General features: G+C 38.2%; 1 protein-coding gene across 1 annotated transcript in view; it reads left to right on the forward strand.

Moving 5' to 3' along the window:
* The window catches only part of ptprsa (protein tyrosine phosphatase receptor type Sa), a 245,780-nt gene that overhangs the window by 158,845 nt on the left and 59,115 nt on the right, over positions 1-27,820 (forward strand). The window contains 9 exon segments of the mRNA XM_078946535.1: positions 1,736-1,846; positions 11,150-11,419; positions 11,554-12,135; positions 13,328-13,464; positions 13,575-13,719; positions 21,936-21,948; positions 21,951-22,132; positions 24,676-24,869; positions 27,670-27,787. Of these exon segments, the coding sequence (XP_078802661.1) occupies positions 1,736-1,846; positions 11,150-11,419; positions 11,554-12,135; positions 13,328-13,464; positions 13,575-13,719; positions 21,936-21,948; positions 21,951-22,132; positions 24,676-24,869; positions 27,670-27,787 (1,752 nt within the window).

Raw genomic sequence — 27,820 nt, forward strand, 5'->3', positions numbered from 1 at the left:
CCGCTTTGAAATCTTTGTGATGGCACGAAAAAGGTTAAAAAAATGATAAGTCTACCAATGGTGAAGTCCCTGCTGCAGATGTGGAAGAAAAGTTCCTTCTGGTTCCTCAAAGGTTCCTGATCTTCTTACATGAGGAGATACTCGATATGTTTTCAATGTTCTTTGCTGACCGTCAAACAACATTGGTTCAATACAGTTTCTGGATTAATATTCAGACTGTTGAGTGTCAGATAATCTCTATCTGGCAGACTCGAAACAAACAGAATTCTGAGGAGAGAGCCAGGCTAACAAGCCGCTGGCAGATCTTTCTGGAAGTGTCCACCTGGAGTTGAACTTCACACAGTCCGCACTTTGTGGTCTCAGTCTCTGAGCACATTCCAGCCCACCTGCCACCACGCTGGCATTTGCTGTTCCAAGCACACATCAAAAAGATCCAAATCAGATGGCTGCATAAAGCCAGAGTGAAAACTGCAGCACCTGCACTCTGCTGGTAGACGTTTTCATTTGGTTCATGAGCTGTGTGCCAGGAAAAGAGCTGTCTGAGCCACGATGATGATGTGCGCTGCATAGGGAAATAACAAAAATGAAATAAGGAAAGTGTACTCTCCATTCTTTTAGCTTGTGTTTTTTTGTGTTAGAAGGTTAAATATATTTATTTAACCCATACACTGAAAAAAAAAACTTTCTGTTCTGCAATAGACACCCTGGAAGCTAGACTAATCTTTATAATTAACTAAGATCGATTTTCTCATTTGCGGCAGACCTGGAACATGCGATTTAACCAATGTTCCAGAATTGTAGCCTTGTACAACACTGTGTTCCCTCAACTTGTGGATGTGATGGAGACGGTTATAGTTTATTACAAAGCACTCAGGTCAGCTGCCGGCATATTGATGCTCCCTGTCCAAACGTTAACGAGCGATGGTGCTGTGTTTGTCGGTGTCGCCTGGGCTGCAATCTGTCTGCTGAGCCAGCCAGAGGCTCTAATGATATCATCAGGAAGTGCCGTCAACAGCACTCTTAACGAGGAATGATCCGACGCTCGGTGCTTCACCTCCCTCTTCTGTCCCCTTCCCTGCAGCTCCTGCTGCCGCTGAGCGTTCCGGCGAGACGATGCAATCTAAAAAAAAAAAGAAGAGGAAATAAAAAGCATTGGAAAAAACTGACACTTTTTAAAGTCATGAAATAATAGTGATGGAATGTATTTCCAATAATCTGTTTTGACTTTATGTTTTAAATGTAGACTGAAGGTCATCTGACAAAACTACAAGCCAGATTTACTTCTTTTTTAGATGAGAGTTTAATGGTTATGTGGTGTGTTCCAATCCATACCTACCATGAACATATGTCAGATTAACTTTGTGTATGTGTTTTCAGGTATAATCATCGATGTTATCATCTCATTTAGAAATAACGGGTACATTTTCCTCCACAGCAACCCTCCCGCCCAACAGGACTCGGTGACTAGTTGGAGGATTTTCAAATTTCCTATGACTTTCCATCACATTTGATCAAACTATCATCAATGCTTTGTTGCTACGTCTTTGTAGAATTCCTGATGTTTCTTATATTCGTTCTCATTATATAAAAGAAAAACACGCACACACCAGTAGGAAAACACATCTTCTCAAATCACAGTCAGATCATTTATACTTTCCTCCCTGTTTCCCTTGTTTTCCTTCTCTGCCACCGTTCTTACCTCTCTTCTGTCTGTCCATGTGCTCTCCTTCCCCAGGTGCCTTGCAGATCGAAAACAGCGAGGAGACAGACCAGGGGAAGTACGAGTGCGTGGCGTCTAATGTGGAAGGCGTGCGCTACTCGTCCCCTGCTAACCTATATGTGCGAGGTAGGGAGCATCCTGGTCCAAAAAAAAAGTCCAAAGTAAATAGATAGAAGTTTTATATATGTATGTATATATATATATATATACATACCTGTTCTATATATATATGCATACATACAGTATATGTATATATACATATATATTAGAACAGGTTTACATATATATATATTTTTATATATATATATACATATATGTATATAAACCTGTTCTACTTAAACTGTCTCTTTGTAGTATAATTCAACTTAAAAATAAGTGTTTTTGTTTACATTTTTTAACCCAAAATAATTTTCAACTAAATAGATCTAATGGCATTCATAGTCTTGCCTGCCCATAAATGTAATTTCTTATGCACTGAAACATCCAAATGTAAAACTATAATTGACCAACTAATGTTCTTCTCTGTTATGATGTTATGCTCCATTTTGTCTTTCAATGCCCGCCCCAACTCACTTGGAAGGAAATGTGTAGCACAACAAGCTGTATGTCTTTATCGGCTGTAAGAAACCTCGTACCTGTAAATGTGTGCTCGGTCAAATGTTTTTTTTTTCTCCCACTACGGAGTTTCAAAGCCAAAGAAGTATGGCACGGTTTTGCCTTTTTTTCTGTAATCCATTCACTTTGCAGGTAAAGGAGCACTACGGTAAGTCTTGATTTTGATTGAGTGGCTAGGTACTCATGCCTACCAATCAAAATCACACCCTTATTAGCTTTCTCCAGATTCTGGGGAGGAAAGCCAATAGAAATGGACTGTTAACACAGTCATCTTATTTGTATTTTACATATAAAAAACCACCAACAACAACAAAAAAAATAATAACAAATTGCTGTTGCATTGATTATAAGTAGTACACTTCCACTACCTCGTCCTGATGCTGCTCTGGAGCATAAATCCTCAGCCTTTCCCGGTTTCGGCTCGGGTGTTTTATCTCTAAAGGCCTCTGCAGTCAGTAGTAATTTTGGCTGGCGTGTTCCAGCAAAGTGGAGATATAAAAAACATCAGTCACAGGCGCAGAAGACTTTCATAGGAAACAAACAATGAAGACAAAAGCCCACGCTCCACCACTAATGCTAAATGACAATGAATCCCTGTTGAGGGAGCTTTATTAAATTGAAACAGATGCATTTTCAACATGTATTATTTATATTGTGCATATTAAATAAAGATGCCTTGGTATCTACTCAGTTTGTTCCCTCTGCTGTGTACCAAATAACTTTGTTCCCAATAAATAATGCACTATTCTGACATCATAAAATAGGTCAGGGAGGTGCTTTTACATATTATTGCTATTATCCTACTCTGCAAAATAGAAACAGATAAAACAAGCTGATATGTGGAGATGCATGTTCAGATTAGTGTTTTTTCATAGCAGCATCCATCCTGGAGACTTATACCCTCTCCACGGTGATTCAGTGACAAAGTCAAGTAGCTATCCACCTCATTTATGAGCCGAATGTAAGAAGTTAAAAGGTTCATGAGAAATTATGGTCAAGCCCTCTACAGTAATCATTAGAAAGCATTGGTGGAAGCGCTCTATTGACAGCACCGGGACCTCTAGCAGTTCTACTGATCAGAACACACAGCCGTACTCCGGTATCGTTTTCAACAATTCATGCAATTTTCCATGAACACACTGGCTCCATCAGCACGCTTTCAAAAGAGTACACCGGTGTCACAATTATTCAAGTAACTTCACGCTATCTGACACACTTGTTATGCTGTGATGGTGTCAACCTTTGTCTGTTTCAGTTTACTTTTGTCAATCGATTTTGATACTCAGTGTTGACTATGTTTTTGTTTACAAAGCTAAATGCACTTGAGATTAGCAGCTGTAGTGGATGTCCATTGTAAAAGTCCAAGAAATATTGGTACTATTGAAACATCTGTGTTGCTGTTTGGCTTTAAACAAATTTGACCTTTAAGAGTTTTGAACTGCAGCTGCTAATTGAATCCCAAACTGTGTCTTTCTTTTCAAACTTTCATTAGTTTTACTTTATTTTTTTCTCTTTATTTGGTTTCTTTCTCCAACAAAAGCAAATACGGCCACCACAGGAGCCTCTGCTTGTGGCCACAAGGAGCTTGTGAACCTTTGAATTATGAGTATGGTACGCATGATTTGACTCCAGTGGCGCCGCAGTACTTTTTCTCAACAGGCGACAGTGTGCCCACTGGAGTAAATCTGATTGTTTTGGTTCAAAGTTTACTTAAGGGGGAGGGCAGGCAAGTGTTCTTTTCAAGAAGGGTGTCACTGATAGGAGGGGCAAGGGAAAGGGAGAAAAAACACAAAACCAAAGGGAAATGTAGCTGCAGCTAAACACCTTGAGGTGGCTTTTTTTACTCTCTCTGTGTTTCCCCTATTTTTCTCTTCTCCTCATGTCATTGTGTTCTGCATCAACCCCTTTACATCCCTCAGAGCTTCGAGAAGGTTGGTGTGTTTTTTCTTTTTTTACTTTTTTTACCCACATTTGAAAGAAAAAAAATCAACGTGTTTGAAAATTTTTTAGCTGTTATTTGCCTAAATCTGGGAAAAGAAAAAAAAATTGATTATTATCCAAATTGCTGACTAAAAAGACTTATTTTATCTACTACCAAGGAAGAAATGATGAAAGCAAACCCGATTAGTTCGGGTGTTGTTACTTTTATGTTTGCATTGTGGGGCCTTTTCTCGTTTTGCATCCTTTTGTATTGCTTCTGCACCTAAAGGCTTTTTTTGCACGTGTTGTCATGGAAACCCGGCACATGAAAATAACAGGACCTGTTGCATGAAGGGAGAATGTAACTGCGCTTGCATGCCTTTGCAAAAATCCCTTTGGCCGCAGTGGTGTTTTCCTTTTTTGCATTCGGAGTGTCTCCTCGGTTGTTTCCTTCTCTGTCTTTGTTTTTTCAAAACCTGTTTTCCCCGAAACACCTTTTTGTTGGCTTATTTTTAATTTTTTTTATTTTATGGTTTGTGTGTGTGTTTGTGTGTGTCTTTATTACAGCGTATGTTTGTTTTCGTTTTGTTCCAGTTTCCGGTCCTGCCCTTTTTTCTGTATCCCGTGCAACACTTGTTCATGAGATTTGTGTTTCGTTTCCTTGAAACTGATACGGCTCTGCTTCTTGAATCAAACACCGAATGAAATCATACCTGTGCACACAGCCAGTGTTCCTGTCATCTCGTTCGTAACGATCCATTACGGAAAAAAAGAAAAAAATGAGACTTGATTGGACCTGATTGGCTTCCATGGTGATTTTAGGCAGCTATTAAGGGATGCCATTTACAGTGTCGTGCAGATCAATAACAATATAATGACTTTAACTTCCCATTTGCTGCTGCTTAGTGAGTGCTCAAAAACATTTTTTTTTTGCAAGCATCAGATGGATGTGATTTTTGGTTTTGTTTAATGACTTTCTGTGTTTCAATGGAGTCATTTTGCTCAAATTGTAATCAGCCATTCTAACTACAGCTTTCCCTCAAGAGTACACACACAAACACTTAGAAGGAAATGGTAGCAAAGTTAAGAAATCACACACACAAAAAAAAAAAACCTTGCTTCCTTTAGTTCTCAAGCAGTTAGAGAAATGGGCTAATCTCATCTAATGTGGCAGTTGGGCTAAAACATTTTGGAACAATTGTGAATGGTGCTAAAAAAAATTAAAAAGTAGGTAGATAATATGGTTTAATCCTGCTGTCAGCTTTTTATTAGATTTCCAACATATGCATTCAAATATCACAAAACGTACTATTATCTAGACTAGTAGATACAAAAGTGTTTAACTGGACCGCTGTCTAGACGATAGAACCATATAATCTTTTTGAGAGTCAGACTTAAAAAAGCCACTGCTTCTACCGAACACTATTTGGCAATTTTTGTTGCAATTATTTATCCATCGAGGCGCATATTGATTTTTCTCAGCTGGATATCACTGTGCTTGTTTTGCTTGTCAAGATTTAATATTGGTTACTGTTTGTCGCAAAATAAAAGCAAGGTCACCGCTTTGTGAAAATATTCAACATCAGTACTTTGTTTTAGCACTGACCTACATGACAGGTATTGGTATTGTTCTTGCCCTATTGTTTGTCCGTAAAGCAACACATTAGGAGGTTTTCTTTTAAGCAACAAAGGGGGGGTGGGGGGTGGGGGGGGTGAAAGAAAAATCAGTAATTTCACCTGCAGAGTTAGTCGATACTGGGAAAACAGTAAATGATGCTGCCTTTCAGACCAAAATAATCGTGTTGAAATTTTTCTAAGTTCTGAAAATAACAATGATGCAGAAAGACTGTGCTGTTATGGATGCATGTGCATGCTCCTACCCTCCTACAATGGGATCTGCTCGTGTTTTGAATATGCTGGCATGCTCTGCTCTGCATTTGTGTGTGATGTTGGGAAAGAAAGCTAGATTACACCTTACGTTCTCACAGGCCAAAGCAAATCCCTGCCATCTCTATTAGATGTTTGTCCTGAGGAGTCCAGATGACGATAGCCATCCTTCAGAAATTCAGCACAATCAGATGTAGACATATATTTTCTCAAAACTAAAAACTTATTTTTGGTATCATTTTTTTCAAATACAGACATCCAGAAAGAAAAAAACAAATGATTTTTTAAAGCTTTTTGTTAGTAGACACACCTGCTATGATTCCTGTCAGTTTCTTTTGGGTAATAATTTCCATTTTGATGTGCCACCCATAGTGACTGTTTAGCATTGGCGCAGCTATGGTATGTTAATACAGGCTGACCCCTGCGGCTTAAATGTAAATGCCACAGGGCTCACTCAGCAAGTGTGACTAAAGGATATCCATACTGCGCCTTTGTCCTTAAGCTGCAACAGGGTGTAATCTCAGTTTCAAGGTGACACTAAAGGCTGCACATTATTTTGGCCTCCCCCTTTTTGTTGAGGCGGGGCTTCAAAATCTGCCTCTCTGAAATGGCCGATAATGTCCACCTTCTGACCTCTGTTTTTTGGCACAAATCCTTCCCCCTGTTAGAGTTAGTGCAGTACTCTGGCATTCTCTCTCGACTGCCTCTCACCTCGTCCAGTATACGCCTTCTTGTCTTTCTCTCCACATTGGGGCTTGAAACAAGATTACCTGTTACACTAAATAAGAAGTCCTTTTTTTTCTCCTTTTCTTTGTTTTGTTCCACCCTGACTTCCAAATGGGCCGGTTGGGCTCCTGGTCTCTGTGAATGAGGAGCCCGTCCATGCAATTGGGATTCTGTGCTGTCTTTGTTTCACTGTTGGTGCATTCGAAATGTATGCTAGAACAAAACGTCTTTGTTAAACTAACCGCCTGACAGTTGATCATTCATTCAGGCCTGTGTGCAGTTCAAGTGTGGTGACTCATTTGCATGTGACATTTACATCGAGACGCACAGTTAGTGGTGTTTCCCAGAGTGTCCCTGCACTGCAAGATTTGGCATTTTCTCATTACAGTCTAGCGTCCTAAGTTATCAATTTATTTCCAGATCTAACACTGCAATGGACGACCAAAGGCATTTCCCATCAGGCCCTCGGTGTCTTTAAAGAGAGCGCCTATTTTGGTCTATGATATAAATACATAAAAATGTGGATAAGTAATTAAAAACAAAGAAGCAAGTAGGTGTTGTCCCGCTGAGTTGTGGTAGAAAGTCAATCAACGTTAGTTGCTTCACAGAGAGCGACAGTGTAGTTACTGGAGGTTAACAGAGGTGTCTTCCTTTGGGGAAACCTCATTCACTCAACCACCATAGCTCCCGGTCCATTGGCTGACCCGAGCCCCAGGAGAGAAGAACGCCCAGCCACGATTGGATGTTTCCCCTTTCAAACCACCCCGTTTGTTCTCCAAATTCTTCTGAATGGAATCAAAATGTAACAAATTGCCGCAGAAAAAAAACATCTAATAGTATTGATGCTTACCCTTTTGTGAACACAGCTGCACTCTGGTACTGTCTGTGCTGTTTGGACGTAGTTCTTTTTTGTGAATTTGTTGTTTTTTTTTAATTATTTTATCCTTTATTTTTTGTGTGTGTGTATATATACCTCTGGAGAAATGCTATTCAGGAATGGTTGGCATGCTCGGACGGGCTTGGGTGACTTTATTTATTTATTTTTTTGGTTTGTACGAGTACTCTGGTGTCTGCCCAAATGGATGGGGGCTCACCTGTATATGTCACTCATGCCATAGCCACACCCATGCATGACTTTGTAAGGAATGGGCTGCCCTTTTACCTTTGTTGTTCAGTTAGATTTTTTTTTGTATTACAATACAGATTTTTTTGTGTGCCCTAAACCATATAATTAAATTTTTTGATTTAATTTTTAATTCTAATTTTTCCTAAATCCAAGCATATTTCATCCAGAGGAACCCCATTTGTTAAAAACTTCTTCTAAATGAGGCTTTTTTTTTTCTTCAATTTTTCACAGTTTTTTTAGGAACAGTATTTTTCAGATTGCATTTTCTTGGCCCTTTTGTTTTAGAGTGCGTGAATGTGTTTATCTTTATTTTTTTTTCTTTTTCTACTACAAAGAAGCTTTCCTTTAAATGTCAGCCATGAACTTTTTGCCCTCAAGGTCAGGTCAAGTCTTGCCCAGGGTAGCAGAGTAATTGACAATACCAGGGAATCTCAGAGAGGATGCACACAGAGTAGAACGGAAGTCGACAGATCTTAAGCTCAATGTTGTCAGAAAACGACTTGATTTGAGTGTCAAGTCGACCTGTAACTGAACTTTTAGTTAAAAGTGTATTAATCATTTTATATGCTAAAAACGATCTCTATAGTTGACTTTTACCGTTTGGAAGTTGCACAAACAGTCAGGTTATTTTTATGTAGGTATGCACCAGTGCACAACAGGTGTGTATTTGCAGTTATTAGGTCATATTTTAGGACATGGCAGCTCAAACGTTAAATATATATATAACTATTTATATATATATTTAAATTTATATATATAAATAGTAAGTCTAAAGCCTTCAGAATGTGTGTAGTTGATTTCTGTGCCTTAGTTTGGTGGACAAACCTTTATGTGCCAAGCAACGATCATATGAATCCCATTTGGATTGACACGGTGTCTTTTGGAATGCTACCTATCCTAGAGGAAGCTATTCTGTCTCCCCCTCAGTATCTCCTCCATAGTCCCAACCTACTTCTTTCCCTAAATACATGCAACATCCACCCCTCCCAAAACTTCAAGGAACGTTTGCACGGCGGTGCAGTGCTTGAGGTGGGGAGGAGGGGATGTAATCCTGATTTCTTGTTTTTAAGCCCCAGTGTGTGAGACATCCAAACCCACTTTGAGCCACAATATTTTTCTTGTTTGCCTTTGTTTTCTTTTAATTTACAACCACAGTTTACTTATTCTATCCTCCACTTATATCCTGTTCCTCCTAACCCCACTTTTCCAAAACCCGAAAATCTTCCTTTGTCTTTTTCACACAGTCTGTCTGCGCGTCCATCTGTATCCCTGTGTCTTATTGCTTGAAATTGTTCCACCTGGTGTTTTGTCCTCTAGCCCTATTTGTTATGCCCTTTTTTATATGAAATCATCTCTTCCATTTAGTTTTTTCATTTATTTATTATTTTGTTATCTTTTGCATCTTATATATCTTTTTTTGGCTTGTTTTTACCTTTGCATCCCAATAAGGATTTTGACTTCATATCCCTCAACAGTATTTTTGTTTGCTCCACCGCTGGGTGGCTCATTAACAAAAGAGACGTATCACATTATTTCCAAATACACCAAGAGATAATGCTTTCTGTTGCATCACAGGATGATGGAATTAGAAAAGTGCATGATCACATTTGAACAATTGAGTCATTGTAAATCTTTGGTCCATCTCGCATGTCAAGTGCTTGTTGGGATGCCTCATGTAGAGATCTTTCAGCTGACATAACACAAACATATTCACAATCATACAAAGGATACACATAATCATTTCACATAGTTTCTCTTTATCTCATATTCAATACCTTTTCACTTTAAGTTCCATGACATTAGAAACTCCCACCCCTCCCACCTACCTTTTTTAGTCTGCCGTTATTCACGTTCTTACCCTTTCCTGTCATCTGTCTTTCTTACTGTGATCCAGCGATCCAGTTCTGTTTCTTTACTCCTATGTGATACTTAGTGTTCTAGCTACAACTGCTATATATCTTTTCTTTATTATTTTGTTTTCTGTGTATCTCTAGACATACCTTGTTCCTCAATACTTATTTTATGTTACTGGGACTGCGATGTGACAATGTGCCACCATCACATTTTGTCACATTTGCTGAAGAAAAGCAAAGTTTACACGGCACCGAAACGGGTTACCATCCCTTTACCCTCCTCCAACCTTTCCCTGCTTTATTCTTCCTCTGCCATATTTTGCAAATCTTTTTCTCTTTCTTTCTTCCTTACCTACCTTTGTTTCTTTCTATCTATATTTTTTTAAAGATATTATATCCTCTATCTTGTACTTCTACTCTCCTCTCCAATCGTCTTTTGTCTGGGCATGCTAGCGACCCTTCAGTTATATTCCTCTATGCATTTTATCTCAAGTTTATATCTGATTTTGTTATTATTTACCTCTTAATTTATCTCGACCTACTTATGCATGCTGTCTGTGAAACTGATAGCTGCATCTATTAATGGAACCGTGTCAGATCTTAATAAGGCTTTGTCCAGTGGATCTACCCCAAACCACAAAAATCTGATTAAAGTTTCTCATCTTTTACATCACTAGGAAGCATAGAGAGGTGTTCCCATGCAAATCTGTGCTAGACTGGGGTTAGAGACCTGACAGAGAGGGTCAGAAGTTCAGTAACCCTACACTTCCTGTTCTGTGGGAGAAGCCCTGAAAAGGCCTACTTCCTGTTCGGCATGAGTGCCTGAGAGGACTGGAAGTTCCGGGTTGCGCTTAATGTTTGGGTCATGTGACTGTAATGTCACATAGCCTTTAGCGTGCACCTTCATTCTTTTTTGATCAGGTTATCTTGCAGTTTTCAGAAGTCCAAAGATGAGAAACTCATAATAGATTTTTGTGTCTTTAATTGTGCTGTGATGGGTCAAATATTGGTCAATGGAACCTTGTTGCTATGAATCGTTGCTTAATTGTTAATCTATATTGTTGTTGAAGCAGTTCTCTTAGTTTAGTTCTTACTCATTATTTGTATATTTTTTATGTTTTCAAAAGTCTAGTTTTCTTTTGTTTTTCAGTTCACATTTACCATGTTGAACCTTTCGTGTTAAGTGTTTCCTTCAATAGGGTCCACTCTGATTGGTCTCTGTTGTTACCTGTCTTTTTCTCTTCTTTTTGACTCCCTTGCCCTCTTTTGTCATCTTCTTTCCTGCTTCATGCCTTCTCACAGTCCGGCGGGTGCCTCCTCGCTTCTCCATTCCACCAACGAGTCAAGAAATAATGCCAGGCGGCAGTGTGAACATAACCTGCGTGGCAGTGGGGTCGCCCATGCCCTACGTCAAGTGGATGCTGAACTCTGAGGACTTGACCCCGGAGGATGAGATGCCGGTGGGCAGGAACGTTCTTGAGCTGAGCAGTGTTCGTGAATCAGCCAACTACACCTGCGTCGCCATGAGCAGCCTTGGCATCATTGAGTCTGTTGCGCAGATCACTGTCAAATGTAAGTGACAATTGTCATCATGCAAGGAAGGCTTTTAAATTTTTTTTTTTTCATTTAACTTTTTTTTAAAAGAACTTTCCAAACTTCACACATTTTCCTACTTTATTCATTTTCTCTCTTTGCCCCTGTAACAGCTCTCCCAAAGCCTCCGGGTACTCCTGTGGTCACTGAAACCACTGCTACCAGTGTAACCATTACCTGGGACTCAGGAAACCCAGACCCAGTGTCATATTACATTATTCAGTACAAGGCCAAATCCCCAGACAGCAAGTACGAAACTGTTGATGACATCACCACCACCCGTTATAGCATTGGCGGACTTTACCCAAACACAGAGTACGAAATCCGTGTTTCTGCCATCAATACGATTGGCCAAGGTCCTCCCAGTGAGCCAGTTGAGACACGAACTGGTGAGCAAGCCCCTGCCAGCCCCCCAAGGAATGTTAATGGCCAGATTCTTCCCCAAAACACGATGATGGTGACATGGGAAGAACCAGAGGAGCCAAATGGGCAGATCAAGGGCTACAGAGTTTACTACACTATGGACGCCTCTCAGCCCATGAGCAACTGGCATATCCATAATGTCCAAGACAGCGTCATCACCACCATCCGGAGCCTCACTCCTCTTGAGACGTACACTATTAAGGTGCTGGCATTCACTTCTGTTGGTGATGGACCTTTCTCTCCACCGATTAAAGTCAAAGTAGTGCAAGGAGGTGAGGGTCTATTTGCAGTGTTCTGTACTCTAGATGTTGTTTGTTTTGTAACTTTGGCATGAAATATACTCCTTGTGTAGATAACAGACTTTTTTTTTCTAGCCTTACTCAAGTTTTTGATGTCCCAATTAGTATTAAATAATAGGGCCACCATGAAAGAAAAAATCATATAGGAGAAAAAAGTCCTAGGAGTGTGTGAAAAAAAGTCAAACATTTGTGATAATAAAGTCATGAAATTCTGAGAAAAAAAAGTCAACATTTTTTGAGTTTAAAACTGTAATATTATGAGAAAAAAGTTGTAATTTTACAAGGAAAAAGTCTTTTTTTTTTTAAGCAATGTTGGATGTATAAGCCTCCATCCACATTATGTGCTATCTAGATCCATCAATGCACCTATTTATAGTGATGCCACAAGGCTTTAGTTTATCATAGGAGTCTCTAAGCCATAATACATCTGGACCTCTGCAACTATACTGCCAATGGCATAAATGGTGCGCCCATCAAAAAATCCACTCCGTGTTGGTTTAGAATCTTCTGAAGAAGTCCAGTTTCCTGTAATTTTGGTTTGAATGTTGACTTAGTATTTCCTTATTTGTGAAATAGACGGTAAAGTAACTGCTTATAATGCCCTCTACATCTCATACTGATTCACAATTTTTTTTTCTTGTTTATATTTTTCTTGGTAGACTGCCTTTTGCCTTAAAAATTTATGACTTCCATCTTGTAAATATGGACCTTTAGTCTTAATCCTACTAGTTTATTCTCATAATATTTTGACTTTTTTCTAATAATTTTGCAACTAAGTCTTGTAAATGTGTTCATTTATTGATATTTATGGTTGCCCTAATACTCCTTCATACTTAATAGTTCAACAAATGTCAGAAAAAAATCTTGGATATTTCAAATTATAATTGGACAGATTTCAGAAATATAAGCAGTGAGAAGAGGTACAAGGGCATATCTCTGTGGGTAGAAAAATGAGTTTTCATTTTTCCGTCTTTTGGATTCTTGTATTTTTTTAAACCGTTATGTATTTATTGTTTTTCAAAATTTGAACAATTAGAACACAAAACGTCTGAACGATTTGAGCATAAAGGCCAGTTGTAGCAAAAAGATGGATTCTTTGTATTTGTATACGTGGTCCTCATAAAGCTTCAAACTGACTGAACATGTCCTGTAATATGTTCCTTAGTTCCAGGGCAGCCCTCCAAATTTCAGGTTGGTGCTGTATCTGACACCAGCATTGAACTCATCTGGGAACCCGCCCACGACAAAGAAGCTATCAGAAGATATGAACTTCGCTACAGGGAAAGTAACCACGGCAACCAGGTAGGAATTCTGGTCTAGCTTTGATTTCTTGTCACGGCAACTGTTCACAATGATCCATTGTCACTTCTGTTATCACGGCTGTATTAGTGACTTTTTTCTCCAATTAACAGATGAAGAAAACATTTGATCCCACAAAGTCATATGTTGTGGAAAGTCTCCGTCCCAATACAGAATACTACTTCTCCCTGGCAGCCATCTCTGACAAAGGAATTGGAGCCTTCACAAATGAAATTTTACAGAAGACGCTGCAAGCCAGTATGTAGCCTTTTATTCAATCTCTTACCTTTTTTCTTTTTGCTTCATTTCGGTGTGATGGCAAAAAAACTTACTCTTCAATCATTTATAAAATGTATTGTACTTGTTTTTGAGCGCTTCATGAAACTGACTTGTAATGAGTTTATGCGTTTTTTTCTCCTTCCTTCTGAGTAATGCTTGCAAATGTTTGTATATCTTCTCTATAGTTACTTCTGAAATACTATTACCTTTTTTTCCTCAAAAATAAGATTACAAAAGTCACTTTTACATGTTGTCTCAATGAATTCTTTGCTTACTTGAGGTTTTTTATTTATGTATGTATCTAAATTGTTGACTGTGGCATTTTAAATGCTGTTTTCAGCGTTTTACAAGGTGGCATTTACTTTAGAAGTGTCATTTGAGGGCTGCATTGAAAAGTACTTTCACCTGAAAGTTGTGCAATTCCTGTTTTTTAATGATCTGGCTGTGCTGCAGCAGTTTTTTTTTTTAGCTCTATCACACAAAAAAGGATGACATAGGATGACAGTTCAGCCAGTTCTGCTTTTTAGTTTTACTTTAAGATAAAAAAAAAAACAAAAGCATTTAAAATCCAAAAGTTTCAAAAGATTGTTTTTTCTTTTTCAACTGAAAATGCACTTGCTGTGTGACATTAAAAAAGTAAAAGTTTGAATTAAAGAATGCCTAGCCTTTGGCAAATCTCTTTTAGCTGGAAGAATTTTTTGCAGAACTAGACTGCAGAAGCCGCCAATGCAGTAATTAGAATGATGAAATGCAGTTTTCTTGAAGGACATGTCACATAGCTCCTATTTTGCACAAATTGCACGGATGAAAACTTTACATATGAATATAGATGTGGAAAATGTGAGAAAAGTTGTGGTCTTTACGTGAAATTTTCATAGATGTATTACGAATAGATGTAAAACTACGGAAAAAGTACAAATTAACCACGCAAAGAACACGTGTAGCAACGCAAAAGACAAATCTGGCCCACAATTGACTCAAATTCCCATGGATAAAACACTGAAAAAGACGAATGAGTTCACAATAATGTAATTTTTACATTACATGTGCGCCATATACACAATATTAAAAGTTGTACATTGGTGGTACATGCATGAAAAGTCCATTATATATATGTGGAACGGTCATGGAAAGCCCAAATGTGCGCATACATCTTTTTTTTTGTTTCTACTTTTATTTAACCAGGATAAAAAAACTAATTGAGAATAAAAATCTCTTTTGCAAGAGCGTCCTGGCCAAGACTCAGCAGCACAGCAATAACACACATTTTTTATTTATACTCGCACCCAATCAACATAAAAAAGGCAGTCTTAAATAAAGCATTTGCAGTTTGACAACTTTGTCTCACGTTCATTTAAAAGTTATTTCAAAGAGTCCAAAGAATCCAACTACTTCAATGTGAACTCTTTCTGCATCTAGCAAAAATCACGCGCAATTGCCTAAGATTTGCATAATAATTGTGTATTAACTACTTAAAATAGACACAAGCTGCTTGATTTTCAACCCAAAAATTTTGAACAGCTAAAAACCGAATTCACGTAAAGACCTGTCAGCCTAAACCCTCAACAGACATCTTCGCACATCCACGAATGATGACCGCGAGAAGCACTCTTGAGTTACGCATATCACGCATAGATCAAGAACGACCAAACTTTCATACGTGGAAAATGGGCAAAATCTAGTGACTGTGTGACACGGCCTTAAAGACATTGCACTGAAATAAAACTAGTGAAGTCTTGGCAGTATATGATGCTAATAGAATAAGAACACAAAGAAAAATACACAATTTGTATTATTTCAAGACCCCAGAAAATCTAATCGGGCTTAAACAATTTAATTTACTGTGGTTGACCCAAGCATTGATAAAATGACAGGACATGTTCATTTTTATGGCTGTGTTTATTTAGCTCACAATGACTAACAATGATGTTTTACAATGATATGCAACATATTAATGGTAAAGATGGTTACACTGTGGATTTAAAAGAGGAATGGGAATTAGGATGGTTCATAAACCAGAAAAATCAAGAGAAATGTTTTGTATAATTAGGCGTTTCTGTAACTAATATGGAGTATTTTTGGTGGTAAACCTAAGAGTAATGAAGTAGAGCCATTGCAGTGGAGGCAAACTTCTTTAACACGTTTTCTGTTTCTACCAGTGCAACTGTTGGCTATTCCCCTGCATGCTGGCATGGGGGATTCGGGAAATCCACTTCACAGTTCTTTTTGTTACGGTTAAGATACAAGGCTACACTGACTGCGCAGACTTGAAAAGGACAGTGTCACAACATGCATCTCTCACCTCCACCTATTTGGGTGTTCTTGACTAGTCGCTGCTAAACAGTTGATTGACCTTTGATCATTCTAAGCATGAAATATACTTTGTGTTTATTCATTGCCATTTGTGTCTTGGCGTCTCTCGAGTGTTTGTGCACATTGTCACCTGCCAATGTGTGTCGGTGGTCTCCTTGCCTCTGTTTTTGCATTTGCTTTTACCTCTAGACCAACAGCAGACTACACTGGAAACACTCTTCCTACTCCTTCTCTCACATCACCCTTTTCAGCTCTTCTTTCTCTTCTGGTTGTTCCCTGTGAACTGGAACAAAAACTCCCCACTGAATGGCTTGACATCACCTTTCTCACTTTAAGCCTCTTCTTTTTTTTTGCCTCTTTTGGTATTATTATTAATTTTTGGGGGGATGGATTTATTTTCAAGACATTTGAGGTTTTATTTTGCCCTGGAAGTGTATTGGTTTGGCATTTTGGGACATGCAAATTTCGTCTTTCTTTTGGGTTTCTGCATGAATCCAAGTCATAAGCAAAAAGAAAATGTACAATACAACTGCCATAGCAGCACATGTGTACAAGAACTGTCTTGTAAACTGACATTATGTTGGTATATTTTGCTTTATGACAAGAATTTTTTTTTCAGTTTCTACATTTAGAAGCCATAAGTACGCCCGTTCTCTCAGACATATTAAACTTGGAGTATTTACAACTAATTTAGTGAACATTTAATTCATAAGCTCCTTTTAAATGAAAGACAAAGGCAGACAAAGCAAACTCATTTGAAACCAAAACTTAACTTGATCTGTGGGATGCTTTGAGGTAAGTGATTCTGTGGTTTAGGAACTTAGTCTGGCAGTCCTTTGCTTCACAGATAAAAAGATATTTATACATTTTTAATTCGGTTACTCCTTTAATTATTCAGTAAATAACAAATAACTTTACAGAGTTTAGAGTGATTCAGCGGAAACAGTCCTTACATGGTATCTTCAGTGTAATATTTTGTTAAACGATTAAGACAATTGGCTCCATTTGAATGATCTGGACTGAATTAGTTTATATTGATTTGGTATCTTTGGAATAACTTAGATTGTGTCAATACTAATTAATAATTGTTGGGTTTCTTTCTGCTTAGTAGTTCTGTACCTCAAACCTGGCTCTTTATTGACTAACAGCATTGAAAACTTGCATATTGTAAGAGCTGTGCAAAAACGCAGGGAAATAATTCTGACACAGATGACACCAGTATGAAAATATTTTCCAAAAAAAAAATGTTAAATTGAAGAAAGGTTTGATATTTGTAAATGTAAATCGATAATTACACTTTCATTCCATTCAAGTCAAGAGGACTGCATTGAGAGCTTTTTTTTGCGCGCTGTAAACACCAACGTTTCCTACTGTTTTCTGGTGCAGTGTGACTGTCAGACTAAAGACTTGGACCACAAAGTGAGATCAGACAAGGTTACGTGATTTTGAAAACTGTTTTGTTGACCATTTTCTATGCTGAACACTGTTGAGAGGTTGTTACAGCTTGTACTCAGTCCGAGTAGCATTGCCAGGGGCTTCTGATGGGTACCACTGTCTTTGAAAATCACTCCCATGCTCCAGTCTGAATGAGACCAAACCAATTATTTGTATAAATAAGAGCACAGAAGGCCCGTTGTCTTGTCCGGTATTACGGCAAGTTTAACACAGGTGACAGTGGCACCCATTTAAAGGCAAAGCCTTGTGGGCTATGCTACCACTGTCAGACCAGGCTGAGACCACTTTTGTTCAACCATTCTGAGTACACAACCTGAGAGAGGAGAGGGCCCCCCAGTTGTTAGCCCATTGCAAAGCACAGTGGCTGGGAGTGGGTGTTTGGGGACTGTTGGACCACAGAGTGGCAGATAAGAATCCCATTTCATAGCGTCAGAATTAATTTCATGCTCTGCAATGAGCTATGTGCCAAGGCCTTGGATTTTCAGGCTTTGTTACAAATTTAGATTATACCTAAAACCTGCCAGTTACCAGTCTATTGCTCTCACTGAAATTAAAGTGGCAGATTCTAAATCCTCTGTGCAAAACACAAACATCTCTCTACATCTTCCTTACTTACTGTAATTGCTGTAGGTTTTCAGAGATATTGGAATGTTTTTTTTTTGAGCCACAACATGACCATTTGCCATTTTAGGGATTAATTCCTCAGAGACCCACAGAAAAGGGAAATCGTGTCATCTGAGGTCTCTGATTTAAAAAAATAAAAAGGAGAAGAAAAAAATCAAATAGCATTCATTGTGCTAAAGAAATTGTCCCTTGTTTAAACTCTGGAGTTAGATGTACCGTGAAAATATTTTTTTTTATGTCAGAAAACTGTATACATTTACTATAAAAATAGGATAATGTGACATTTTATGTGGGAATATTGATTTAATCCTTTAATACCATAGCTGTTGCTGGTGACAGGTAATCACTCGTGCTTTTTGACCTACCGTAACTCTTTGACCATTTATGCAATTAATGTAATGTCAACAGATTCAAAGGCATAGAAAAGCAGCATTGTATCGATATGCAGCGCTCTAGAAGTGGCATCAGAATCAGTTGGGTTACCTTAATTGTGTACTCCACTACTGTAAAGTGTTGCATGTCAGCGCTAAGCTGCTTTTCTCCAATTCAGAATAGGTTGAAATGTTGTTAATTTTGTCAACAATTACAAATGTATGGTTATTCACAGAACTGGAGCTAAAGCTTCGGTTTAAATAAAGTAACAATTATTAAGTAATAGGTATTTATACATATCAATTTATTGGTATAGAAGAGCCAAGATAAAGTGATCATATTTATTGTCATTTTTCAGGTCCTCAAAAATAACTTTTTCTCTTTTTCTGTTTGGCCAGCTCACACCTAGTTATAGCTTTTGAGCTATCTTCTCACATTTGTTTACTAATACCTTTTTTGTCAAATTTATGTTTCAAAATTACCCAGGTGTGGAAACAACAAAATGAATCCCAAATTATCACTCCTCTACTGCCGTGCCTTGAATGTAGTTCCTGGCCAAACATGTTCACTTGCAGTCATGGTTTATTCACAGTAAGATCTGCAAACCTGAGCATTTCCGACACGCTCCGTTTACAAAGAAAAAGCCAGCCATTACATTTCTACAATATAGTGCACTCAAAAAGTTAGTCCAGAAGTGGCTTCATTCAATGATAAGCATTTTATATGTATATTTGATCAAAGAAAAACTGCAGTGGCATCACAAGACCTAAAAGTTGAGATGTGAGAATGAATGTCGACATGACCAATTATTTGTCACATAGCGTTTATTGGAGCTTTTCAGAGAAGGTTTAAAAAGAATGCCAAGTGAAGCTCTTTTGTGATAGTGTAGTTCTCATATCCGTAATCCTTCCTGTGTCCTTCATGGGATACACAGTTTATTGAGGCTATGGCCCAGTTTGTCTTAAACCTTTATCAGGATCAGGCCCGGAGATCCCTGTGCTCTGTGATAGCCTGGGCCTTGTCACATTCATAGCCTTTTTTTCTGCGCCACAAAGATTGAGAACTGAGCAATCATTCTTGACTTGGAGAGTTTGCAAATACTATATGGGTAAAGGAAAAAAGCTGAAAAGCTCAAAATCCAGTAAGACCTTAAGTAAATAAGCCCATTGGACACAGAGAAGGGTTTGGAACTTTGGCTGAGTTTCTGTCTTATTTCTGAGAGCTGAAAACTTTCCTGGGTTTCAGGGATTCTCCAAACTCCTTTTTTTTTTTTTTTTGCTTTCATTTTTAAAGCCGTTCTTGCCAAAGTGACGTTACAGTCAGAATGTTGTCATTAAACTTTAACAAATTCTGTTATACAAGCGTTCCATCTTGTTTCCACTAGTTTTTTCTGCCCTGGCAATTTTAAAATTACATTAGATCTGACAAAATTACAAGTAAAATGGAGCAATGAAATGGGATTTATTTGTATAAATTATAAACAAGGAAGCATGTTTGTGTGCTCGGAGAAGTTCACAAGCACTGATTATCTGAAAAGTGCGCATTCTCTGGATGTCTCCCCCTCTCACAGTCTTGTGGACTCAACAGTACAGAACTAAACAGTCCTGGTTGAAGCACTGAGCCAACCCTCTCCCTCCCGGTAACATCAAAGTGAGTCCAAAATGAGCTCTCAGTTGATAAAAATTAGAGGTGTTTATAGAAAAACAGACAAAAACGATACAATGTGCTTTTCTGGAAGGGAAAGTGTTGCAACTCACTGAATACAGAGTAAGCACACTCTGTAGTCGGGTGCTGGGAGTAAGAAAGTCTTTGAAATGTTGTATTTTTGGGAGTCAGGTACGTATGATGAAGACGATACTTGTGATTTTTATTTTGTTTGTCATTTTCTACATTTATATGCAACTCAAGTTGTGTTTTTACACCATTCCTGTTGTAGCTCTTTCTTTTGAGTCTTTAAGAAATTACTTTCTTTAAGCTCATAATTTATTTCTGCAGCTTTGCTTTTTTGTTTGTTCTTTTTTCCCAGAATGAGAACACATTTCTCTTTACCATTGTTTTCCTGAGTTCTCTCCTTAATTTTCTGTGTGGAGTGTCTTTCTTTTTTCCAGATGACATGCAGTTGTTTTTTTATTCAGTGTTTTCTTGCTAAACGGAAGGCAGTGTAATAATGAACTGGATTTGCTACTGTGAAATAAAGCCATCACGTGGGGAAAAGAAGGAAATTCCATTCGGAAGGAAGCTCTTTCATACATTTGTATTGTGTCAAAGTGCAGGATCACTTGCTGCACAACGTACTCTCTTTAAAGTCCCACTCTGATCAGCTATTCTTCCAGTGGTCTTTTAATTATGATTATGAAGTTTTTAGCCCAAATCAGGACATCGTTTCTGCAGAACGACAGGACTTTATTAGAAATTTGCCTCTGAGTTGTGGGAGGGGGGCTATTGGCGTGGAGTAAGCCCATCGTCTTTTCCCATCATCCCTTTATTCAAACTCTCTCCTGCTAGGTTATAGCCTCTTATACACACAACCTAATATTACCAGTGCAAGTGAGTGCTTTCGAATGGAGTGGAGCTGGGCTTGTGGCACCTACGTCACTGCTACAGACTTTTTCCAACGCCCTTTTCCTTGATTAACGATTTGAATAAAGAAATAATCAGAAATGTAGTTTTAATCCTAATTTTCTTTATACATGTCCTCCATCATGAGCAAAATACTACATAAACATGTTAAAAACACCATTTTCATTGGAGTGGGTCTTTAAAGGCACATACAACAAGGGTCAGTGGTAACTTTGAAATATGTTGTGTTTTGTAATTGTGTCTAAAATCTTAACTTTGATCTAAAAAAAATGCATTTAAGTAATGATTGAATCAAACTCTAATCAAATGTTGTTTGCTAGTTTTAGAGGCATGACATTTGATTCTTAATGGCTCTGTTTACAGCCAAGACGCTTAGTGTTAGTGCTAATTGCTGAGGCCCTGTGTTGGAAAATTACCGCTTGAGACATGTTTACCTGGTAATTAGTTCTGAGTTGACAGAAACTAAACAGCTAGCCAAGAGCCTCAGTGGCAGTGATGCAGAAAATGGCTTTGAAGCCTTTTACAGCTAAAAGATCTGACGACACAAAGCATTCATTCATCCCGTCCCAACATAGCTCACATGAGTGGCCATCCTGATTCATAATTACATGTGCTTGTCCTGTTGTCCATTTATGCCTTTTAAGTTGACATTTACACTATTGTTTATTTTTTGACATTTTTTGGTTGAAATTTTTTTATTTGAATTGTGCTGATTGAGTTTGGAGTTTTCCTTTTTTTTCATTTTCTTTATCTCTCCCATCTTTTTTTACTTTTTTGTTGTTCACCCCTCCAACCCCCTTTCCCCTTCGCCCCGTACCCTCTCCTTCTCCACCCGCTTTCCACCTCACCAGAGCCCTCAGCTCCCCCTCAGAAGGGGCCGGTGGTGACCCACAGCCCACAGAGGAGCCGATGATACCTCCCACAGAGGAGCAGGTGTTGCTGCAGCGGCTGGGAAAGTGGACTCAGTACCACATTACTGTGTCCGCCGCCACTGTGGTCGGATTGGGTCCAGAGAGCGAGCCTATCATCTGCAGGACAGATGAAGATGGTACGTCTAATTATGTTCTCCGTTAGTTAAAACTATTTGTACATTTTAAACAACTCATTCTTTTTAATAATTGCATCTATAATATAAATTGTGTTAAGTTTTTGAAGTAATTAAGAAATACTGATTAGCAAATAAGTCATGTTTGTCAACATATAGACAGTTTAAACTTGTGCTTAATGGTTTCAAATTCAAACACAATTTTATTCTATAATTGTGACCATTATATAAGGCTATATAAATCTCATAAAAATGATAAGAAACACAGTCAGTCTGGCATGTATTTTTTCCTATTAAACTATATCTTTATAGCAACAAAAAACAAGTGGAATAAGTGCTTTAGAGTGTAAAATTAAAAACCACAAAAAAGCCAAATAGGTCATCACATCTGTGACATCAACAAAGTATTGAAAATGGCGCAGATAAAATCACTGTTTTAAAAGCTCAGTAAATTGAAGCAGAGATTATGAACAATAATTAAAGTATATGATATTTAAAAAAAGTATTTAACAAAAAAAGACATTTCAATAAGTTACGTCATCTGCAAGCTTTATAAGTCCTACACACCAGGATTATTTAGTAGTAAATGGTGAATACTTATCAAGAAGAGATTTCCTACCTTTCTTGAAGGCCCAAAGCGGTTTACAATCACAGTCAGATTCACACGTTCACACACACACTCACACACTGATGACGGCTCACCTGCCGAACAATGACACCAATATATAACCACCAGGAGCAATGTGGGGGTTCAGTGTCTTGCTCAAAGACACTTCGATACAAGTGGCAGGCAAGACGGGAACCAAACATGCAATCTTCCGGTCAGAGGTCGACCGCTGTACCTCTGCACCACGGCCACCCACATGATCTGATGATGTCAGACCATTGACTGTATAAGAGATCTGGACTGAGTTACCGCTCCCCTCTTGCTTTCCACACTAGTGTAGACTTCTACCGAGAAATAAACCACTATTACTCCATCATTATAGTTGTCAGAATAACCATTCTTGTTCTGCCATCTTTTTTTTTGAAGATGTTCTTGCTAATTCTAATTTTTTTCACATTTCTTCTGTAGTAAAAGTTGTTCAAGTTATAATCTCACAAATGAGCTTTCAGTGGTAGGGGTGTGGACTTCCAACAAGCTCCCTCCTGACCGACAGGAATGGTTGCCATAGAAATGTTGACTGAAACAGACTCGGACCAATCACTGCTTACTCTCATTGTCTGGTTCCAACATTACAGTAAAAAAAAAATTAGCAACTGATTTGACATCATTTTGGAACCAGAACCAAGTTGTCTTCTGTGGGTGACGTCACACTGACTCAGTCCAGTTCTCATATAGAGTCGATATGTCAGACATATAGATTCACATATTATAGAATGACTGGGACCTGAGTCATCCTTCAACTATAGAAAATGCACTTCCAAGCCCTTTGTGTTGTATTACCATGTACTGGATTCTGTGTGCTCAGAAAGTACAGCTGTAGTTATCTGGAGCATGTGGATCAGGCCAGCTAAACAATTCAGAGAACCATGGCTTATTTTATTTTTTTAAAACCTCATCATACTCAAAATGTAAAACAGTATAACCAGTTAACTGTCTGAAAATAAATACCAACTACTGTCAAAATAAATACGTTTTTGAGTCAGTTTACTTCTACTCACTTGAAACGCGAATGTGGTACAACCACTGTGCTCCTGAGTGGAAAAACAAAGTGCTTAGTGGGGAATCAAAGTCCTTTAAAATTTCGTTCTTTTGTCAGAAAGCAACAATTCAAGTTTATACTGCTGAGTGGGATAAGTGAATTTGGATGGCAAACTGAGAAGTTAAAATGTGAGCATGTCTAAGCACACAAGTCACTGATTTATGACTGACAAAAGCTTTTTTTCCTTTTTACTACAGCATTTTAAGCTGTTTTATGGCAGTTTCGGGCACCAAAGTCAGATTCTTATTGTACTTGTTTGGTAGAACCTCAGAGGATTTCAAAACAAATATTCTAGTTTCATTTCAAATGTGACAAACAGAATCACCATTTGCTAACCAAAAGGTAAAAAGAAATATAAGCTGATGGGCCAGATAGATTTTAGGATTTGAATTTTTGGGTAAAAAAGGTCAAAAAGCATTTTGTATTTCCCAACAAGAAACAGTCCATGGCAGATTGAACAGCTTGAAAGGAAGGGCCACCTTAAAGGTGGTTATGACTGTGAAACAGTGTTTCCCAGAGTCAATAAAAAGGTTGACATGTTCTACATTCTTGTCATTGTGCTTTCTAAGGGGTTGTTGGAGTCAATAAGTCCTCAGCTTTAATTTAGAAAAAAACAAAAAAAAATTATGTTAAAATAAAGTAAAATCACATGAATTAAAAGATAAATACATATTGTGGTTTGTTATTAAGCACAATTGATTAAATATTAATACAGAAAAAATTTAATGGATTTGATAAATAAATGTTATATTTTCTTAATATTATTTATTATCCATTAATAATAATAATTCATAGTAATAAAATGAATAATTTTTGTTTTCTTCTTTTGTCCTGCGTTAGTTCCTGGGGCTCCACCAAGGCGAGTAGAGGTGGATGTCCTCAACTCCACAGCAATTAAGGTTATGTGGCGCTCTCTAACGCCCGGCAAGCAGAACGGTCAGATCCGCGGTTACCAGGTTCACTATGTTCGTGTAGAAAATGGCGAATCCCGGGGCCTGCCTCTCATCAAGGATGTCATGCTAGCTGATGCTCAGGTATGACAAATTTAAACGTTTCCTCCTTTGTTTTTTTTTATTTCCCAAACAGAAATTTCCCTGAAAACATGGCTTGCACACAAACTGTAATTATTATTCACATTGTTGTGGCTGTGCAGACATAATGTGAGAATAGAAAGCAGTGTAACTGCTTCTGCCACTCTCTTTCATTTCAAATTGCTGTAATTTTGGTGCTATCTTCACCTCAGTCTATAAAAACAAATTTCAGTCAAAGCTTTGCACTTCCCTTCTTCTCCTTGTAGCATTGGGTTTTTTTCTTTTTCTAGCAGTCATCCAGGTGGAAATCATACTGAAGACGTAATAGGTTCAACAACACCTGGTATAAAGCCCAATTTTGTATATATTAAAAGGAGAAGATTTAAACTCTTGAGAAAATGTGCATTTGGCACCATCAGTTTAAAATCTCTAATATGACAAAATAAGTGAGACATAGGAAGGTTTGTGCCAAGCAGTCAACAGACTCCTGGGAGACAAGGATGTTTCTGTTGTATCTTAGAAAGCAGTCTCATCATCAAACCCTGAAAACCTGCATCCAAACAACTCAAGACTCATTTAAGTTGCCTTTCTAAGCTTGAAGCAGCTTTTCTCCCCCTTACCTCTCTAAAACTAGTGACCTATTTCTGCTACCCACCTTCCGCTTTCAAGCCTCTAATGCCCTTGTCTGTCACGGTTCCATTTCTTCTATTTTCTTTTTTCTCAAAAAAAAACAAAACAACTCTTTTTCTTTCTCTCCTGCACCCTTATATTTGGCGGGGGGGTTAGTGGGAAACGGACGATACAGCTGAATATGTGAGTATGATGTTTCACCTGAGTGCTGTGTCCCTGAAACAGTGACTGTTGCATCAACCGAGTTGGTTTTCCAATTTGCTCAACCCCTCAGTCTTTCTCCATAGTTCTTCTTTTTTTTTATTTCTAAAGAAAAGTAGCTCAGACGCCTCTTTCAGATGTCTGGCCAGTCAAACTCTATAGAATGTGTCTGCCATGAGGGAATAGGAACAAACGTGGGTTGCTGGTTGGGTTGTATAAAAGGCTGGCTGATGCAATAATCACTAGCCACTGTGGCTTGAATGCTAATGCTACTGTTGCTCCCCGATCTGTAACGGCTACCCGAACAATCCCAGCATGCGCGAAAATTTGTTTACAATAATGAAAACGTTTATTTTAATGTGGACAAAAAAATGAAAGAAAAAAGACGTTTTAAATGGATCAAATCTACCCGATCCGTGCCGCACAGGTGCAAATGTTTTCCTCTTCTTCTGTTTCGTTAGATGACAGTTTACTCCCCAGTGTTCGATGTTACCGCTGCATACCAACATTTTATTTACTTAACTAACACAGACACGTTATTAACGGTTGTTTTGGCTGCAAAAGTTGGTGCAGTAGCCTGGGGACATCTTTTAAAATATCCTCAGTTCTCCTCGTTTCCCGTTGCCAACATGTAAAAAACAAAAAACGATTGAACAGAGAGAATGGCTCCAAGCCGTGTGGTTTTCATGATATCACACTTTGAGATTTTCATTGTCTGCAATGACAACGATATATTGTTATGCAGTCTTGCATTTTAAGCGACATTCTTTTGTTTTACAGAGCTGTAATTCAGTTGGTGGAAGCTCTCTGTTGTTTACGAAAGCATAAATTTGTGTGAACACACATCTAACCATTGCTTAACTGGTTTAGACAATCCTAAAAGTGCCAAGACTGTCAGGAAATGCTACTGGACTTGTTGCCAATTTTTTTTTTTTTATTCATAATTTACACGTTTTACAACCTTGAAACAACAAATAGTCAAAAACATGCATGAATTATTGGAGCAAATCTAAATCAAATTGCTTAAATGTTGCTACAAAGAGACAGTGATATAATATTTGCGTACGCGGTGATCAATTGGTTAGCAGTAACAGATCGGGAAGCAACAGCTATTTCTATCTGTGTCTAGTGCTTGTGATGTGGTTTTTGTGTGTTTGTATGTTAGTTTGTTTTGTTTTTTTGTGATTATTTTTTTTTTGTGATTTTTATTTTATTTTATTCAATTTTTTTTGGGGGGGGGGGTTAGGTGTTGGCATAGTGGCTTAGTGTTATAATGCAGCCAAAGTTGTACATCAAGTCTATAGTATAGCTTTTGTTGACCCTCCCCAAATTCTCTACACATCTCATTGAATTACGTTTTTTTTTTCCAAAAATAAGCCTTTATTGGCAGCCCAGGCTTTAGGCTTATGTCTGCATGAGCTACATGAATGCATGTCAAGTACAAGACAGTACTTATGGCTCATTTACCTTTATTGACTTCCTCCATCCCCCTGCCAACCACCCTGTTAAAAACCTCATTCCGCATTCTTGCAGACCTGCTTCTCTGAAAGATTCATTAGAATTGATCGGAAACCTCTCCTTAAAAACGGACTCGAGGAAACTTAATGGCTTGAGTAACAACTGCCAGCAAAAGGCCAGGATGTATTCAGTATGCATTCATCAAAGTTAAGTTGTTGATTGGGATATTGCTTAAGGAATAAGAGGACGGCTGCTTCCCATTTGAATACATAATGTCCCTCCTCCACTTTGGCAGCTCTAAGGATTTGCGTAATGGAACAGGTCCAGCATTACACAACGGGGGAAGCATTGTATTTAATGCATGCCTTGTGAAAATTAATAAAGAGGACCAAGGGACACCCGGATTAACATTCAGCACAAGCCAGTTTGAACTGCACGAAGTGGGATCAAATCATGAAAAATTCAACAGGCATTCTGACATTTTCCTGTTCCCCATCTTGCATGTCACCCACAGGAAATGGTCATTGGAGGACTTAAGCCAGACACAACGTACTCCATCACAGTAGCAGCATACACCACCAAAGGGGATGGAGCGCGGAGCAAACCCAAACTGGTGGTGACCAAAGGGGCAGGTCAGTACAGGGACAAGTATGTTGATTTAACCA

The sequence above is a fragment of the Oryzias latipes genome, chromosome 4 (assembly GCF_053564925.1).
Source record: "Oryzias latipes strain Hd-rR chromosome 4, Olatipes_Hd-rR_3.1".
NCBI classification, from domain to species: Eukaryota; Metazoa; Chordata; class Actinopteri; order Beloniformes; family Adrianichthyidae; genus Oryzias; species Oryzias latipes.